Source organism: Taudactylus pleione, unplaced genomic scaffold (genome assembly GCF_031769625.1).
Source record: "Taudactylus pleione unplaced genomic scaffold, aTauple2 ptg000103l, whole genome shotgun sequence".
Taxonomy (NCBI): domain Eukaryota; kingdom Metazoa; phylum Chordata; class Amphibia; order Anura; family Myobatrachidae; genus Taudactylus; species Taudactylus pleione.
The window spans coordinates 4,923,051-4,942,762 of NW_028284505.1; the positions used below are offsets into that span (position 1 = coordinate 4,923,051).

Sequence of the window (19,712 nt, forward strand, 5' to 3'; positions counted from 1 at the left end):
GTTATACTCCATGAAAATTGTAGAGAATATTATAATTGTTTAGATTATCATTATTTTAGTGCTTAGAGTGTGCACCTGCATTTTCTTTTATCTGCATAGCCCAGAAGAAGGCTTCAGACTGACCAGTCCTCCCTGGACAGCAGAATATGTAGATATTGTGGAAACATTTCCTTATTGCTGTGGTTATACTGGCACCAAAGATTATCAGCTGACGGGTGAGTGCCCACTTTTTTGCAAACTTAATAGATAAATAAAGGAGAGAGTCAACTAAAAACACTGGTCCCTGTCTTACTAGAAACTCTTTTGGCGCAATTGATAGACTTTATAGAGAACGTTTAATCATTTTTATTAATCTCTGTTCCAGTGGAGCTTACAGTCTTATTTAATCTCCCAGCATACTGTTGGTCTGTGGGAGGAAACTGAGGCACCCGGAGAATAAATCCACAAACAGGCAGAGAATACTTAAACTCCACGCTGATAGTGCCCGGGCTGGAATGGGACACAGGAAACCAGTGGGGTGAGGCCACCAGAGTGCGCTGAGGACTCCATAACGCGGTGAGGCCGCGGACAGAGTCCTCCTCTTCTCAATAACCAATTTCTATACATAGCAGACATATTGTCATTTTAATGATAAGAAACACATAACACACAGACCCTAACCTTATGGATAAATAAATCTATCACAAATAAGTGCTTAATTGGCACAATCAAATTGGCGGCTGCCCCTACACGAATAGGGGGATACTGGAAGCCCCAAAAAACGTTTCTCATTGACCAGCGCCTCAGAAACTTTTTGAATATTTTCTGGTATTGTAATTTTGGGCACTTGGGAACGACAGGGCACAATGACTTCTTCATGGTCATACGGATTTGATAAACCAAAGTTTTCCGCAATCTTTCAGAAGGGTTAGTCTACCGAAGGCGCACTTACCCACTGAGCCACTCCATCAAAGAGCAATATTTTCATTCTCAAAATGCTTCATATAAATTTAAAACATAGACATCGTGGGAGATATAGCATTGTCCTTATCAGCTCTCTACAGCAATAACGCTTCTCTGCAAAGTGCAGCAACATTGTGCGAGAAAAGTATAATAACAATGGTAGGTGTGTCTGCCCACACTGAGGGGGGCGTGGGAGCAAGGTGTTATAGCTGAGAATATATAGTTGATAGGTTAGAAAACATTTAATATATAGTTATTTTTTTCTCTCAAACTTACAGCAGAAAATGTATTAAAATATATTTTACGTAAAAAAAAAAACTATATAAGATGTGTTGTCTTCCTGTAAAGACTTTTACAATGAGTGGAACAAAACAAATTATATGACACCCTTCTCCTACAATAGGCCTCCCCTACAGTGATTGCTAGTTACACTAAGGGCCATTTTCAATTAGAGGTGAAAAGCCTGTTTTTTGGCAAAAATATTGCCTAAAAACTTTTCGCCTAATTCAATTCCAGGAGGATTTCGTCGAAGCGAATTAGGCAAAAAAGTTTCTCCAATGAATAGCAGGTGAAACGAAGTGTAAAATCTTTATTTTGGGCTGCAAACGTGGGGAAATGACTCAGAACCCTTGGGACAGCCCCCCCCCAAAGGACAAATCTGCAAAAAAAAAAACAACCTAAGAACACCCCAAAAAAGACATGTCATTTTTGGGATGAAAATGTAAAAAGTGGGGGGACTGCATAAAAACTAGCGAAATATGCTTCTTGGCGTGCTGTAAGGATGGGTCAGGTGTTTTGGGGATTGCAGGTGCATGCAGCAGGTCGATTGTTCACTTTTTTAAAAAGTTCACTTTGGAGACATATAAATACGCCTGCACCCATTTTCAAGTACCCCAAATGTGACTGGACTTCTTATTTTCACCAAAAAATACAGCTTTATGCCATTCTTCACCATTTTTACAAATACGCTAATAGCAAGCAATTTACACAACTTAAGTACCCAAAATAGCTTTATTAGGGCTATTAGTACACATCTACAGTGATTCCCTATATTAGTGCATCTTTTTCTAGGGTACAGACTGATTTCCCCAATTCTTTTAGTACTTTACGCCTGCTCTGCATTCACCTATTTCTGTTTTTGCCTGTTTTCCAATTGAGTTAGATCAAAAGAGGGCACGCGCACGGAATTAGTTCGCTTCTGAAACAGGCGAATGAGGCGGAAAGTTGGACAGGCGATAACTTTCCGACTTTTCGCCTCTAATTAAATACGGGTTTAACAGTGTACAGACCCCTTTAAAAATGTATCTTTATACCAACCATTCACTTGAATGGCTAAAGCTGTTGCTGTAAATCTGGGTACACACCTTAATGATGTTCTGACCCAGCAACGCGGCAATGCAATTAACGATATATCGTATCACTGTACACACTGCATGTTCCGCTGTACAACTGAGCGATATATCGTTACATGCTTAATGTAACAACACAGTGTCGTCAGTGACATCGCCCCATCTGATGTGCATCACATCGAATGGGAATATAATGTGATCACCCAATTCATCAAACGATTGGGTGGATTTGGGTGTACACACCATACGATGATCATTGCAATCCATCACGGATCGCAAGATCGGCCAATATATCATATTGTGTGTACCCAGCTTGTGGCTCTTCTGGTGTTGTGTAACTACAAGCCCCAGCATGATCTACAAGCTGATAGCTAGCACCGTTTGTTGGGACTTGTAATGTCACAACACCAGTAGAGCCACATGTGATCCAGGCCTGAGCTGATGCACAATACTAAAGTATAAATCCTAACATATAAACAATGATTCTAATTTGTATATTGTGCTCAGGTATGTTCCAAAATAGCAAATGTTTACAAATTCAGCAAATGAAATGATCAACTACAGCAGTGGTTCCACAAACGTTTTTGAAACACGAGGCCCTAGTGTGTCAGCCATTTTGTTCACATAGCCCCAAAGTCCCTAGAAATTCAGCAAAAATGATTAACATAAGTAAATTGTGCTTCCTTAGAGTCAGTTATGTGGTGGTGGACAGGATCTTGCATTGGTTTGTCCACTTATTTTATGATTGGCAGACACCAGCTCTGGTTGTGCCTATCACATAGACCATAAATAATTTGATATGGTCTAGGACCACCAATCCGTGGTAGCCCTAATACCCCATGGCACCCACTTTGAGTCTCAGGGGCTGTGTTAGGAGACAGAGTGAAAAGTGATAAGGTGCCAGCCAATCAGCTCCCAACTGTCATTTTTCAAACACAGCCTGTGAGATGACAGTTGGGAGCTGATTGGCTGACACCTTATCACTTTCTTATCACTTTTCACTCTGTCCCCTAACACTGCTTAGAGAAAAGAGACCCCTCACTGAACTACAATATTTCTTTAACTCTATGGAGAGACAGAAGTTATGAGCGTGTCGGGACACTAGGTGGCGCCCTTGCTATATAAATGAAGGACTCAGGAGTAACAGGATAAACTACAACGAAGGATCAAAAGTATCAGTTGCACAATGGATACAATTTATATTCAAACATGTGCTTTATATACTCAGCGCTGGAGTCTCTGCAGTAATAGCTGACTTTCCCCCTGAATGGACTGATATGTTGCTAATGATCCCTATTTTTCTGGAATGAGTGTGAGCTGAGAACACATTTAGGGGTCAGACTTAATAAGAGTTGACCCTCTTACAGACTGCACTTCATGTAGTGAGTGACCTCTCATTTACCAAGCTGCCTCTTCTGTCCTGTCCCAGCCGTGTGTGCCAGGCTCTGGGTGCCCAGCCTAATGCAGGAGATGAATGAAGCTGACGTGGGAGTGGGTGCCGCCCCCTGGTGCTTATATAGAAGAGTTCCAGCCTAGTCAGTGGCACTGCAGGCAGGTGTCCTCCTGCCACAGACATGAGTGGGAGCGCAGCATGGAGCGCTGTGCCAGCCTGAATGCCACCCCTGCCAGCATGTGGGACCCCAACATGTCCAACGTGGTGAGGGAGAGGGTCAGGGGCAACAGCAGCCGGCTGGAGGAGTGTGGGAGCTCGGTGTCTGTGGCTTTCCCCCTGTCCATGATGATCACCGGGATGGTGGGCAACGCGTTGGCCATGCTCATGATCTACAGGTCCTACCGGGAGAAGGAGAGTAAGAGGAAGCACTCCTTCCTGTTGTGCATCGGCTCCCTGGCACTGACTGACCTCACCGGGCAGCTCCTCACCAGCCCCATCGTCATCTCCGTCTACCTGGCCAACAGGCAGTGGAGCAGGGTGGACCCCCTCCGGGCACCTCTGCCCTTTCTTTGGGCTGTGCATGGCCATGTTTGGGCTGTGCCCCCTCTTCATAGGCAGTGCCATGGCCATAGAGAGGACCCTGGCCATCAGGTCTCCTCACTGGTACTCCAGCAACATGAGGACCAAGGGCACCGTCACCATGCTGCTGTCCATCTGGGGGGCAGTGCTGGCCTTTGCCCTGATGCCCCTGGTGGGGTTCGGACAGTACACCCTGCAGTGGCCGGGTACCTGGTGCTTCATCAGTACAGATGACAGGACTCCTGGGAACATCGTCTTTGCTGCCACCTTTGCCTGCCTGGGGCTGCTCTCCCTGGCCACCACCTTCTCCTGCAACCTGGCGACCATAAGAGCCCTGGTGACCCGGTGCAAGAGCCGGGTGTCAGCCTCCCAGACCAGCAAGCAGTGGGAGAGGATTATGATGGAGACCATGGTCCAGCTGATGGGAGTCATGTGTGTGCTGTGTGCCTGCTGGTCACCCCTGCTGGTAGGCTGCTTTCTCACTTCCATTGGGCACTGGGCAACCTGGATCTCTGGGGCTTACTGGGACTTGTAGTGCCACAGCACCAGGAAAGCCACAGGTTGCACACCTCTGATTTGCATTTAGGGCACATAAAGGCATCACTCCATGGCATCCAGCTAATTGCTCTCCAAGGTATTGTGCACTCACTCAGAGGATGTGCTGGGGAGCGGTGATCTGTGATTGTTACAGTAAATGAGCCATTTACAATCACTTAGCCCTGAGAGGGGTCCTGTTCTGCCTCAGTGCCAGGGGAGCAGAGAGCCTCTTACAGCCTAGAAATGCCAAATCCACACAGCATAATGGTAGAATGAAGTCTTTTCATGGTAAAACTGATTCTGTCTTCCATTAGCCCAGCACTAGAATTTAGCAGCAAGTTTCCTGACATGTAATTGCTTTTCTATCATACTGATTGGCAGACATATAAGTGGTAGAAGTTGTGTTTTTCCTTGTGTAATGCACCTGATGATTGTCTGGGTTCTTTCACTTGTTATTATCTCTCTGTGTCAAAAAAAGTTCTATTTGTATTGTAGGTAAAGTACTAAATAACATTCAGTATTAATGTTACCTTTAATCACATATTCAGCTAGATAAGTTATATCCTCTATATTAGAGGTGGGCGATAAATGGCCCCCCAGCAGTTGAAGAGTGACACATCCCAGCATGCCTTCTATATGATGTTCTGCTGTCAGGTAGTAAGTACTGTATAAGGGGTCTATTTACTAAGCAGTGTTAGGAGACACAGTGAAAAGTGATAAGGTACCAGCCAATCAGCTCCTAACTGCCATCTCACAGGCTGTGTTTGAAAAATGACAGTTGGGAGCTGATTGGCCGGCACCTTATCACTTTTCACTCTGTCTCCTAACACTGCTTAGTAAATAGACCCCCTAGTGCTTTAAGGTGTCTATAATATTAAGAAATGCCCTAAATAAAGTAAGTTTTATCCATATTTAAGAAGTTTCCAGGAACTGTGCAAAACTTTAATCATCAATGTCCAATGTTTAATGCCCCTTTCTACTATTACTTTCCACCAATCTTCTTATCTCCCCCTTTCCACGTCCCTTTAAATAAAAAACTTTTTTTCCTCTATTTCACATAAAATACTGCACAATTTACCATCAGTTATATCTGCATGCAGCAACATTGGGGATGTGTTTATCACACGTGGAAATAACGTGCATGGAAAGTTTTATTACGATGCAATTGCGCTTCTCTGTAATATGAAAGCGCACAACAGGTCCCAGTAAATTTATAGGACAAGAATCCCAGACCCCAGCTCTCAGCTGGACAAAACTTAACAAAGTCCTTCTATGGAGTAGAAAGGGTCCCTCTCCCCCATTTATCCCATTACAGCAATCTTGCTCAATATAGAATCCCATTCCCGCATTGCTCTGAGAAATGAGTCGCAAAACTGCGGCTAATCTGTGCTCTGCTAGTCATGCCTTCACAGTGCCCCACTCCTCTCCTCTGCCAGTCGCTCCCCCATGTTTGAGTCAGAGGATGTTTGACCACTTATATCTTAAGTGCTGACACTACCTGTAACAGTGCTATATTGCTCGGCTCCCATTTATGTAGAGTAAGGGACGGTTGTCGGAATTCTGATCGCTGGGATCCCGCACCCAACCCATTCATACATTCATAGTAACCAACCAATAAGACATTTGCTTTAATTTTCTGAGTTGTACTACAAACATGGTAGTAACATTACTGCCCCCAGTGTTGTTTTCATTTGAGCGTGGAGAATCGCGCCAGAGTTGCATTCGTTGTTTCTACGGTTACGGCGACTTTTCTTTGCGGTTACCAGTCCTTATTGTGTCCAAAAAGAGCTTATGTTCTGATTACATAACTTATAACTCACGGCTGGAAAAATATTTCCGAGCAAATGACACAGCGTTCCGTGTAATTCCAGAAGGAATTTCTGTTTTTGAATCATTCACTTTCTTACATGCTTGTAGCTCATAACTTATTCATACCCTGTTACTGTGACTGCAGCTGAGATGCAGTTCCTGGAAGCGAAGGGTTTACGTTCTGTATAATAACTTCATGTCCGTCCTCGCTGGCTCCTGATCACCACACAGCGACTTTCTCTGACAAAGCAGCTACTAAACACGCTACAAATCAGGTATCCAGTAAAAAGATCAGCAGGGTTGCTTGCTATTTGTGGAAAAGCTATTTACCATCTGTTTAAAGCAGTGATGGGAGACAGGAGGCCCCTAGGGCAACGTTTCGCAAACTCTATTCTAATTCCTAATGGATCCCTAACAGTGCATGTTTTCCAGATCATCTAGCTGCAGCACAGGAGTGTTAACACACGTAACGATTTTGTTGCCAAAGATTTTATGAACGATTTTCTGTCAGATTTTTTAAAGTGTTATGGTGCATACACACGATCAGATTTTTTCTTCAGATATGGACGATAACGATTTAAAAATCGTTCAGTCGTTCATATCTGAAGGAAAATCGTTCATATCTGACATGCCTGAACGATGGACGATCAACGATGCGCGTTCCCGTTTGTCAGATAACGATATCTGACATCTGATGGGTTTGCAGTCAGACTTGGACGATTCCATTCATTTTAATGCAGTCAAAAATCGTTCAATCGTTCAAATCGTTCAAATCGTTCAAAACTTTGGTCAAATCGTCCAAATCGTTCAAATCGTTTAATCGTTCAGTCGTTCATCTGACAAATCTGACAAGTCTGACAAATCTGACCGTGTGTACGCTCCATTATGGTGCATACACACGGTCAGATTTTTCCTTCAGACATGAACGATAACGATTTAAAAATCGTTCAGTCGTTCATATCTGAAGGAAAATCGTTCATATCTGACATGCCTGAACGATGGACGATCAACGATGCGCGTTCCCGTTTGTCAGATAACGATATCTGACATCTGATGTGTTTGCAGTCAGACTTGGACGATTTCATTCATTTTAATGCAGTCAAAAATCTTTCAATCGTTCAAATCGTTCAAATCGTTCAAAACTTTGTTAAAATCGTTCAGTCGTTCATCTGACAAATGTGACAAGTCTGACAAATCTGACCGTGTGTACGCTCCATTGAGCTGCATACACACACAACGATTTTTTTCATGATTATCGTTAAACGATATCGTTTAACGATAATCGTTTGCAGAAATCGTTCACTTTCGGAGTCAAACGATGAACAATTATCGTTCATGCGCTTTCACGTTTGTAGTTTGTCGTTTGTAGTTTGTAGTTCAGTCAGACTTGTAAACTGAACGATTTTCATTAAGGGAATATGCAAAAATCGTCTGTAGTTCATAAAAATCGTTCATTACACTTTAAAAAAATCTGACAGATAATTTGACAGATAATCTGACAGAAAATCGTTCATAAAATCGTTGGTAACAAAATCGTTGTGTGTGTATGCAGCTTAATGGATGATTTTTTGAACTACAAACGATTTTTGTAACTTCCCTTAATGAAAATTGTTCAGTTGGTCAGTCAGAATGAACTATAAATTACAAACTACAAACGGGAACGCACATGAACGATAATCGTTCATCGTTACAACTCAGAAACTGAACGATGTTTTCAGCGATGGAACGATAATGACGTCGTTATAGTTAAATCGTTCAAAAAATCGTTACGTGTGTATGCACCTTAACACAATAAATCAACAAGTGGTACTAATTATACGGTTCCATGAGGACAGAGTTTGAGTTTTTCTGCCCTAGTATTTCTAGTGATGCCCCCCCCCCTCCTTCCGGCTTTCATCCCAGGTGTGTTTGTTATAACTTGTACCAGTTGTTTATAATGCTTCTACTGATATGTAATTACAGATAGATGTCTCTTTTTGTATTATCTCATCACTAAGACTAAGGGTAATGTGCGGCCCTTTTGAAGGCTAGTTTGCCGGCCATGAAGTCCCTGATGTGTATTATCAGCATTTATTTATATAGCGCTGCCAATTTACTCAGCACTGTACTTGTTTTAATCTTGTCAGAATCCAACTAATCTAGCCATGTGTTTTTGGAGTGTTATCGGTCATAAAATCCTTTCTATTACAATGCAACTATTTATATGGTAGATTGTGATTTTAAAATCAGGAATAAATAGAAATAGACTCACCATACTGTACTGTCCCTTTAACCTGGGACACCAATGAATTACACAGGTTCTGTGGCTAATTAAAACCGGAATGGGTATGTAATGCCGGCTGTCGGGATGCCTCCTGTCACAATACCGATGGCTGGTATCCCAACAGGGGATACCCCTAACCCTCCCTTCTTGTAGCCTAACCCTTACCCTCCCCACCCTTACCCTCCCCACCCGCACCCTAACCCTCCCCACCCCGCACCCTATCCCTCCCTTCTTGCAGCCTAACCCTAACCCTCTCGACCCCGCACCCTAACACTCTCCGTTAGTGCCTAAACCTAACCCCCCCTTCCTGCCTAAACCTAACCCTCCCCCTTTAGTGCCTAAACCTAGCCCTTCCCCCTTAGTACCTAAACCTAACCCTCCCCCCTTAGTGCCTAACCCTAACCCTCCCCCCTAGGGGTGCCTAACCCTAACCTGCCCCCCAAAACCTAACCCTGCTATGCTCCCTAAACCTAACCCTCCCCCCTTAGTGCCTAAACCTAACCCTCCCCCCTTAGTGCCTAACCCTCCCCCCTAGGGGTGCCTAACCCTAACCTGCCCCCCAAAACCTAACGCTGCTATGCTCCCTAAACCTAACCTGCCCCCCCCCCCGTGCGCTGCTAACGCTAAGGGCGCCCCTGTCAGGATTTCCCTGTCTGTATTGACACCGGTGGCATCGCGGCCGCCGGTCTCATAACTACATCTCATTAAAACCAGGTGAAATTCTGGCTGGAAGTCACAGAACCTGTGTAATTCATTGGTGTCCCGGTTTAAAGGGGTAGTATGGTAAGCCTATGTATAAAGGGATAGTATGGTAAGCCTATGTATATACAGGGATAGTATGGTAAGCCTATGTATAAAGGGATAGTATGGTAAGCCTATGTATAAAGGGATAGTATGGTAAGCCTATGTGTATAAAGGGGTAGTATGGTAAGCCTATGTGTATAAAGGGATAGTATGGTAAGCCTATGTGTATAAAGGGGTAGTATGGTAAGCCTATGTGTATAAAGGGGTAGTATGGTAAGCCTATGTATAAAGGGGTAGTATGGTAAGCCTATGTGTAAAGGGGTAGTATGGTAAGCCTATATATAAAGGGATAGTATGGTAAGCCTATGTGTATAAAGGGGTAGTATGGTAAGCCTATGTGTATAAAGGGGTAGTATGGTAAGCCTATGTATAAAGGGGTAGTATGGTAAGCCTATGTGTAAAGGGGTAGTATGGTAAGCCTATATATAAAGGGATAGTATGGTAAGCCTAGGTGTATAAAGGCATAGTATGGTAAGCCTATGTGTATAAAGGGATAGTATGGTAAGCCTATGTGTATAAATGGACAGTATGGTAAGCCTATGTGTATAAAGGGATAGTATGGTAAGCCTATGTATAAAGGGGTAGTATGGTAAGCCTATGTATAAAGGGATAGTATGGTAAGCCTAGGTGTATAAAGGGATAGTATGGTAAGCCTATGTGTATAAAGGTATAGTATGGTAAGCCTATGTGTAAAGGGGTAGTATGGTAAGCCTATATATAAAGGGATAGTATGGTAAGCCTAGGTGTATAAAGGGATAGTATGGTAAGCCTATGTATAAAGGGATAGTATGGTAAGCCTAGGTGTATAAAGGGGTAGTATGGTAAGCCTATATATAAAGGGATAATATGGTAAGCCTAGGTGTATAAAGGGATAGTATGGTAAGCCTATATATAAAGGGACAGTATGGTAAGCCTATGTGTATAAAGGGATAGTATGGTAAGCCTATGTATAAAGGGGTAGTATGGTAAGCCTAGGTGTATAAAGGGATAGTATGGTAAGCCTAGGTGTATAAAGGGATAGTATGGTAAGCCTATGTATAAAGGGATAGTATGGTAAGCCTAGGTGTATAAAGGGATAGTATGGTAAGCCTAGGTGTATAAAGGGATAGTATGGTAAGCCTATGTATAAAGGGATAGTATGGTAAGCCTAGGTGTATAAAGGGATAGTATGGTAAGCCTATATATAAAGGGATAGTATGGTAAGCCTAGGTGTATAAAGGGGTAGTATGGTAAGCCTATGTGTATAAAGGGATAGTACGGTAAGCCTATGTGTATAAATGGACAGTATGGTAAGCCTATGTGTATAAAGGGATAGTATGGTAAGCCTATGTATAAAGGGGTAGTATGGTAAGCCTATGTATAAAGGGGTAGTATGGTAAGTACAGTAATGCCTGGAGCATCCTGAGGATGCTCCGGGGTGCTATAAGGGCAGCGCTGTGACAGTCTGGAGCGTCCTCAGGATGCTCCAGGCAGCACTGCTGCAGAGATTCTGGCTGCAGGGTATCGTTACAGGCACCCTGCTAGCCAGATGCAGCAGCTGTGGGTGAGTGGCAGTGTGAGGCCGCGCCGCTTGCACACCCCTAGTTATGGCCCTGGGTTTACATTCTGGAAAGAGGGCTGTGTAGTGGGGTTTATCAAGTTAGACAATAACTGAATGTAAGTTACTTGGGGCAGGAGAAGAAGGAAACACGCCCACTTCAGTACAGGACAACGTTGGAGGACGTTCGGGCAGAGTACCTGGATGAAAGGGAACACTAGACCCTTAAGTAATATTAAATATTATTGTTTAACTTACTGAGCTCCACCAAATACGACTTGTCAGCTTGTCCTTAAATGACAGGAGATGATTGGTTGGTACTTTATCTCTCTCCAAGGCTTAGTGAATAGACCACTAAGAGCTAATGATGTCACCGAGGCACGAGGAACAAAGGCTAGAGGACTAAGATAAAGTTTGCCACTCAACTATTAAAATTCACTTTAATCAACTTAGGTTGGTCAGTCCTCAAAAATCGGGACTGGTCGAACTCATACAGTAGGTTATTGCGTACTTACCGACTTTCTGGGAGGGGGCTGCCAGGTTGGGGAAGCACGGAGGGTGGGAGCGGTTGTAGTGGGCAGAGCGGAGGGTGCACGTTTCGCATCATCGCGGTTCCGCCCCCGCTTAATAATGGCGATATTACCGGCATTACAAAGCTCGAATCGCGTCATCACCCCCCAAGTCACCCACTCGGGGGGGGGGGGGGGGGCGACGGACAATGCAGGGGACTTGCCTACTCTTGCGGGGTGCCGGGAATTATGCCTGAATTTCGGGAGGCTCCTGGCAGTCCCGGGAGTGTATGCAAGTATGGGTTATTGGGAGGTACTGTATATGCCCGGATGCCATGGTGCCCTGTGATTCTGTTGCATGTGCCAATACAAGTCAATTCAAGGGTGTTTTCAAGTGATTGGAGATGGGTCTGGAGGTGCAGAACCAGTATGGAAATGCTAGGCCACATTTTGGCACTATTAGGAGTTATAGGGAAATTCTGCATTCCTTTCATTGATCTGCAGTCTATTAAAAAAAAAAGTTTGTGGTCAGGGAAGTTTGTTAAACTGCAATATTTACTTAGAAAGTTATCTTGTGACGAGCATAATAACTGCATGGTTTTACTGAGACTGCGGCACTGGTTACAGGACTGGAGGGAATGATGTAAATACATTCCGGTGACATCAGGGATCTGCCGTGTACAGGGCTGAAATTTCCAGCTTTACCAAGAATGCGGCTCTCAGCAGCCCTGGGATATTATCTGAGGGAAAAATGGATATAGCCGCCATAAAGGTTCTGTTCTTAATGGGAGACATAAAGCAGGATTCACACAAACGTGCAAAAAGTGAGTTATAGTAAATATTAAAACAGTGCAGCAAATACCTGCTTATTGTAATGTCCACTGACAAAGGCACATACTTCCCAAATGTCCCTAGTTTGTACTTTTTTGTAACTTTTAATTCTTAAATCTTTTTGTTCCTCTGTTTTCCTTTGGGTCAGACGTATAGCAGGCATGCATCTCAATATTCCCAAGTCAAGAATTGGACCAAATTAGGCTAAGTAAAGTTTTTGAGAAAGGAGCTATCACTACATCCTCTGATTGGGCAAGAGGAAGGTCGCAGAGAAATCACTGATCTATCTTGCAGGGGATAGGTATGATTTACCGCTGGCCCGACAGTGACAACCCGACAGAGGTGGAAATCCTGATCGTCCATTAAGATAAATATGATAACCTAATCCCCCCCTAACCCTAACCCTCCCTTAGGGGTGCCGAAACCCTAACCTCCCCCCCAAGTGCCTAATCCTAACCCCCCAAGTGCCTAACCCTAATCCTCCCTCTAAGTGACTAAACCCTTCCCAGCCGCCTAAACCTAAGTCCCCCGGGGAGTGCCTAACCATAACCCCCCCTTCCCCTAGCCTAACCCTAACCTCCCCCCCAAGTGCCTAATCCTGACCCCCCAAGTGCCTAACCCTAATCCTCCCTCTAAGTGACTAAACCCTTCCCAGCCGCCTAAACCTAAGTCCCCCGGGGGGTGCCTAACCATAACCCCCCTTTCCCCTAGCCTAACCCCAACCTCCCGGGGGGTGCCTAACCCTAAGTCCCCCTCAGGAGCCCTAAACCTAACCCCCCCCCCGTGGCTATCAGCGCCCGGCTTACCTTCAATCGGTGAGCCAGGTGTCGGGCTTCCTGCGTAGGTCTAATGACAGGCGTCCCGACGCCTGTCATTATACAATTGCCGGGATTAGACAGTCGGGAAGCCGGTGGTCGGGATTCCGTCCGTCGGCTTCCCTCTTGCAGTTCCTCTATTTTCCTGCTATGGGGACATATGGTGTATGCTCTGCTTCACAAGGGGTAGAAAACTAATCTTTCTGCCACCACGTACCGCCATCTTGTACTTTCCCACTCTTCCAGAACCTGCGGAAGGCTCACGATTTTTTGGGTAGCCCCCCCGGATCCTGACCACTTCCTAGTGAGTCGTGGATCCTTCCGGGTATCCGCGGTAAACACACCGTCTCCGTGCGCCACTTTAGCCACCGCCCAGTAACTACCAGCGCCTTTCCAGCACATTTCTGTTACTGCTCACCTCAATGGCAGCCGCGCCTCTGTGAGTACACATACACGCTGTGTAACGCATGTGCCGCAGGAGTTATGTTTAGGAATTTTCTCGCACGTTCAGTAGCCATCGCCAATGGGCGCCACTCTGAATCAGGCCCACCGCCTGTACGCCTCACTGTTAGCGTTACATTTGCCGTAAGATTGGGGTTTGATAAATCGGAGGCAAACTGCGTTCTGTATCGCTGCGGTATGTGGTGATATATACGGTAGAATCACACTCGCCTACTTTTGAGAAAGCATTTCAGGGAGATTGTCATAGCAGCACCTATGAGCGCGTCGGTAAAGTGGACGTACGAAAATACATCTGAGAGGCATCATAAAATTGATTTACATCCACATGTAAATGAGCCCCAAAGCTGTTAGTAAGATCTATTTATTGATGAAAATACCCTGATCCTGTACAGAAAATACCTGTACCCATAGGGATCATTGTGCCTTATATCCAATGCAGGGAAATGATACTAATGATCCCATTTGAAAGTATTTATCTCTGGTTTTTTTTAGTATCACAGCTACATATGGGGTAAGGTACAATCAGGGAGATTGCTGGGCTCTTCAGGGAGTCAGGGAGATTGCTGCTATTTCAGGGAGTCTCCCTGACAAATAAGGGAGTTGGTAATTATGAGTAGAATGCAATCATTAATCCATTATTGATAAGTAAAGCCCCAAACTTCTTACTTCACTTGTCTATGGTTTTCTGTAGTAGATAGGCTATTGTTTGTGTTATTGCTTTGTGGCAGCCTGTGTTGTTATTCTGCATTTAGTGTATTTATTCATAGACTGCTGGGGGTATATTTACTAAGGGGAGAGTTTTTGAAAGTGGAGATGTTGCCCATAGCAACCAATCAGTTCTACTTAACATTTAACTAGCACCTTCTAGAAGATAATAGCTAGAATCTGATGGGTTGCTATGGGCAACATCACTTCTAAAAACTCTCACTTTAGTAAATTTACCCCCTGATGTTTTATCTAGTGGAGGTATGTAAGGAAAGAATATGTATATACTGTATACAAAGGCGTTCTTTCTTCTTATCTGACAGTGTGTGGCGCTCAAAAATACTAGAAGTACTTAATTCCAAGTAGTAACAAAAATAATTAATATATATATTAAATAATCCACAGATTTAACTAACTCCCGGGAGTACAAATTAATAATAAACAGTAATACACATATTATTTAAAATAGAAAACATAATAATAAACACAATCAGCTCCTTCACATGATACAGAGGATTGCACTATACACAGTAATTATCCTGATACTTTGTAGGGGAGCTCAAAATAAACAAAGTGGCAATTTAATAGTATCAATCCAGGAGCACAGAGATTATAAAGTCAACCTTTTCTTAATTTTCCATAAGTGTTAAACACACTTACACTGCATAGTTCGCTAATATAGTCCATTAAATCTCTGGACTCCGTTGTTAAGATGCTGAGATGGTGACAGTGCGACTGTGAGAGAAATATATAGATATATAAGTGTGAGTATCCAAATGTCCTCACTTATACTGACTGTCCTTAGGTCCCAGGTAAAGAACATGAATCCAGCGGCAAGCGGGAACCTATCTTGGTGACTCGCTCTGCCGTGTAGTCTCATTGGGGAGACAATTAGAGATGAAAAAACATTTTCGCCTGTTTTTTTGCGAAAATTTTGCCTAAAAAAAATAAGCTAAATTCAATTCCAGGACAATTTCGCCTAAGTGGAAACAATTCTCCAAAAAAGATTCTCCAATCAATAGCAGGTGAAAAGAAATGCAAAATCTTTATTTTGGGGTGAAAACATGGGGAAGCGACTCAGAACCCTTGGGACAGCCCCCCAAAGGACAAATCTGCAAAAAAAACAACCTAAGAACGCCCCAAAAAAGACATGTCATTTTTGGGGTGAAAATTTAAAAGGTGGGGGGATAAACATAAAATGTATCAAAATAGGCTTCTTGGGGGTCCCCAAGTATGGGTCAGGTGTTTTGGGGTTGCAGGTGCATGTAGCAGGTGGATTTTTCATGTTTTTAAAAAGTTCACTTTAGAGACATAAAAATATGCTAGCGCCCATTTTCAAGTACCCCAAATTTGACTGCACTACTTATTTTCACCAAAAAATACAGCTTTATGCCATTCTCCACTACTTTTACAAAGACGCTAATAGCAAGCAATTTACACAACTTAAGTACCCCAAATAGTCTTATTAGGGCTATTAGTACGCATCTATAGTGATTCCCTATGTTACTGCATCTTTTTCTGGGGTACAGACTGATTTCCCCAATTCTTTCAGTACTTTTCGCCAGTTCCGCATTCGCTCAATTCCGTTTTCGCCTGTTTTGCAATTGAATTAGGCGAAAAGCGGAGACGAGCACAGAATAAATTCGACTCTGAAACAGTCGAATGAAGCAAAAAGTCGGACAGGCGAAAACTTTGCCTCTAATTGAATTCCCCTCAAAGACTCGCATCCAGTGGTTGGCAGAGGGCCATGCCGCTGTAGCAGCAATCTGGATGCTCGGGCAGCAAGCCCATGTTGTTGAGGCTGGCGAAAATGGCATTTAGTCTCTAATTTTCTCCCCAGTGAGACTACACGGCAGAGCGAGTCACCAAGATAGGCTCCCGCTTGCCGCTGGATTCATGTTCTTTACCTGGGACCTAAGGACAGTCAGTATAAGTGAGGACATTTGGATACTCACACTTATATATCTATATATTTCTCACACAGTTGTGCTGTCACCATCTCAGCATCTTAACAACGGAGTCCAGAGATTTAATGGACTATATTAGCGCACTATGCAGTGTAAGTGTGTTTAACACTTATGGAAAATTAAGAAAAAGTAGATTTTTTAATCTTTGTGCTCCTGGATTGATACTATTCAAATTGCCACTTTGTTTATTTTGAGCTCCCCTACAAAGTATCAGGATAATTACTGTGTATAGTGCAATCCTCTGTATCATGTGACGGAGTTGATTGTGTTTTTTATTATGTTTTCTATTTGAAATGATATGTGTATTATTGTTTATTTTTACTTTGTACTCCCGGGAGTTAGTTAGTTCTGTAGATTATTTAATATATCTATTAAATTATTTTTGTTACTACTTGGAATTATGTACTTGTAGTATTTTTGAGCGCCACATAGTACTACACATTTTTCCAACAATTTTTACAACGATGAACGCAAAAATGTTCCTTCCCTTAATGAAAATCGTTATGTTGGACAGTCTGAAATGGACGATGAACTACAAACTACAGACAGGAGCGCGCTTGAACGATTATCGTTCATCGTTATAACTCAGAAACTGAACGATTTTTTGAATGTTTGAACGATAACGACGTCGTTAACGACAAATCGTTCAAATAATCATTACGTGTGTATGCACCTTTAGTGCTTGTTGGCTGCTACAGATACGTGATTTAGGCAAATCCAGGTGCCTCATTAAGCGCGAGGTAATCTGTTTTATCTTTATTATTTGACAGTGCCTGTTACAGCAATCATACAGCTCATTTAAAGCACCACCATCGTTCTTGTTGTAGTTTAAGTTGAGACCTTCCCACATATGTGTTTTTACTGAACTCCTCCCTCTCCCCTCCCGGTGTGGATGGTGTGCATACAACTCCGATGGTGGGTGGCCTGCGCGCGTGCAGGGCCCAAACTGTGCATGTGCGGAATAAGTCCTGCGAGCCTGCAGACTGTGCCCACAAGCTGCAGCATGATCGACATGCTGCGGTCTTTTCGGTGCCGTGACCGGGGCAGCGCTGCCTGCGTTCCCGTAAAACAGGGGCGTGTCGGCCTTGTTTTCTTGGAGCACTGAGGCCAATGCCTGTGTCTTCCAATGCGGATTTACTGGCCTCGCAAGAGGGCAGGAGGTGGCTATTCTGAGTCATGGCTGATGCGTCTTCAGATGCAGGCATCATATCTGAGGCAAAGCTTCTGTGCCAAAGTGTCGAGCTCTGAATGTGGTCCATTATCCAGAGATAAAACATGAAACGCGTAGTATTTCCATTTACTTTCCTGAAAACAAGGAAATAAGCCTAATCATTTGTAGTATAGAGTCTTTTTAAGTGCCACTTTGGGCAAACAAAATGTTTCTAGGCAGGTTCGGAATGGCCATAAATGTAGATTCCAAACCTTTAGGGCCATATTCAATTTGGAGTGAAAAGTCCATTGCCGGACTTTTCGCCATCTTTGACGCTTTTCTGCGCGGAAAAGTATAGCGCTCGTATCCCCGTATCCATTTCAAAATCGGTGGAAACAGGACACGGTGAAACTCAAACAGGCGAAAAGTCCTGTCGTTTTTGGGGAAATCAGCCTGACACCCCCCAAAAGATGCTCTGACATGGGGGTTCACTATGGGTACCCCCAATTAGCCTTGCTGAAGGTATTTGGGGTCTTTGATTGGTCTCAATAGGTGCTATTTAGTGTCTGTCAGCAAGTGGTGAAGAATAGCATTATGCCACTTTTTATAGGGAAATTAAGTAGTCCCATCAAATTTGGGGTACATGAAAATGGGTGCAAGCATAGTTCTAAATCAGTAAAAAAAAGCTTTAAAGTGCACCAAAAATACATCTTCAGCAACTATCTGCAATAAAAAACAAAACCTCCCCCATACTTCCAGGACCCCCCCCCCCAAAGGCTATTTCGCTAGTTTTTGAAGTTGTACCTCCACTTTGAAATTTTTCACCCATTTTTTCAAAGTGCTTTTTTTGGGGTGTCCTTTGTGTATTTTTTTGAATTTTTTTACACAATTTGCGTCAAGGGGGGTGTACAAAGGGTACAGGGGGGTTTCCGCACCTCTGCACCCCAAACGCCTAATTCTGCACTTTTTTCCGCCGGGAATTCATAGGCGAAATTTTTTTGCCTGTTACATTGCATTGCGTTATCGCTGAAATTGAATATGGGAATAAATGAAATGATGTCATTGGCGAAAAAGTTTTGCCGGAAATAGCTTTTCGCTTCTAATTGAATACGGCCCTTAGTGTCCATTACAGCATGTTTTATACAAGGAGAGAATAACAAAAGTACTCTTAGATCACACAACCTAGACCATATTGCAGATGCTTATGTATTTATGGGGTACACTATGGGCTTAATTCAGAGGTGGCGCCAGTCTTGATGTGGGACACAAGTGGGCGTTGTATTTAGTTGACACATGCGTCCGAGCCTAACATGCATACCGATGGTTACAGCCGTGAGTCGCAGAACAATTCAAGCGCAGAGAGAAGCAATGTAGGTGGGCGTTTATGGGAGGTAATATAGAGTGACTAGCCATGTCAAAGGCGCGTCGCCACCGTCATCTTTTGGCGCAGTTGCACTGGCTCCGGCGGGCGTCTTCATACGGACATGCTACATCTCCGTATGGCTGGTGCAATGTCCTAAGCTGTGACCGCAGCCGGTGGACGTCTCAGTAAGAAGCCCATTGGCTGCAGCAGCGTAAAGTCGCGGTCAGGTTGCACGCAATGATGCAGTCGCTGCTCCAACTGCATGAATCAGGCCCTAAGTGTCCTGTCTGTAACAGTGTAGCAGGGCTCAGAGGTACCCGGTGCCCCCCACCCACCACGGTACAAGTGACGTCATGATTCCACACAACAGGGGGGAGCAGGAAGATGGCCTCCAGGCGAGTCCTGAGGATGCGTCCTGTGTCTTTCTATGTAGTGGGGTGTCTCTGAAAGCACCCTGCAAGCTGTACCTGTGGCAACCATGCCGCCCCCTCAGCCCTGTGTCCTGGGCAGTGGTCGCACACCCCACGCTAAGGCCTCTGCTGGCATAATATAGAATGTTTACTTCTGCAACCTTGACATTTTTCTAAGTTAATATTTCTCTTTAGCTTCCATGTGTGCCTTAATACAGTGAGAGCGGTTTGTTTTTGTCGCCATGGTTTGTGATACAAAGGTGCTGGCTGGATGCATTTGTACTGAA

General features: G+C 43.9%; 1 protein-coding gene across 1 annotated transcript in view; it reads left to right on the top strand.

The window, feature by feature from the left end:
• Positions 1-3,561: 3,561 nt before the first annotated feature.
• Positions 3,562-19,712, top strand: part of PTGER3 (prostaglandin E receptor 3) — a 31,289-nt gene continuing 15,138 nt past the window's right edge. The window contains 2 exon segments of the mRNA XM_088470787.1: positions 3,562-4,227; positions 4,229-4,729. Of these exon segments, the coding sequence (XP_088326913.1) occupies positions 3,766-4,227; positions 4,229-4,729 (963 nt within the window). The 5' untranslated portion in view covers positions 3,562-3,765.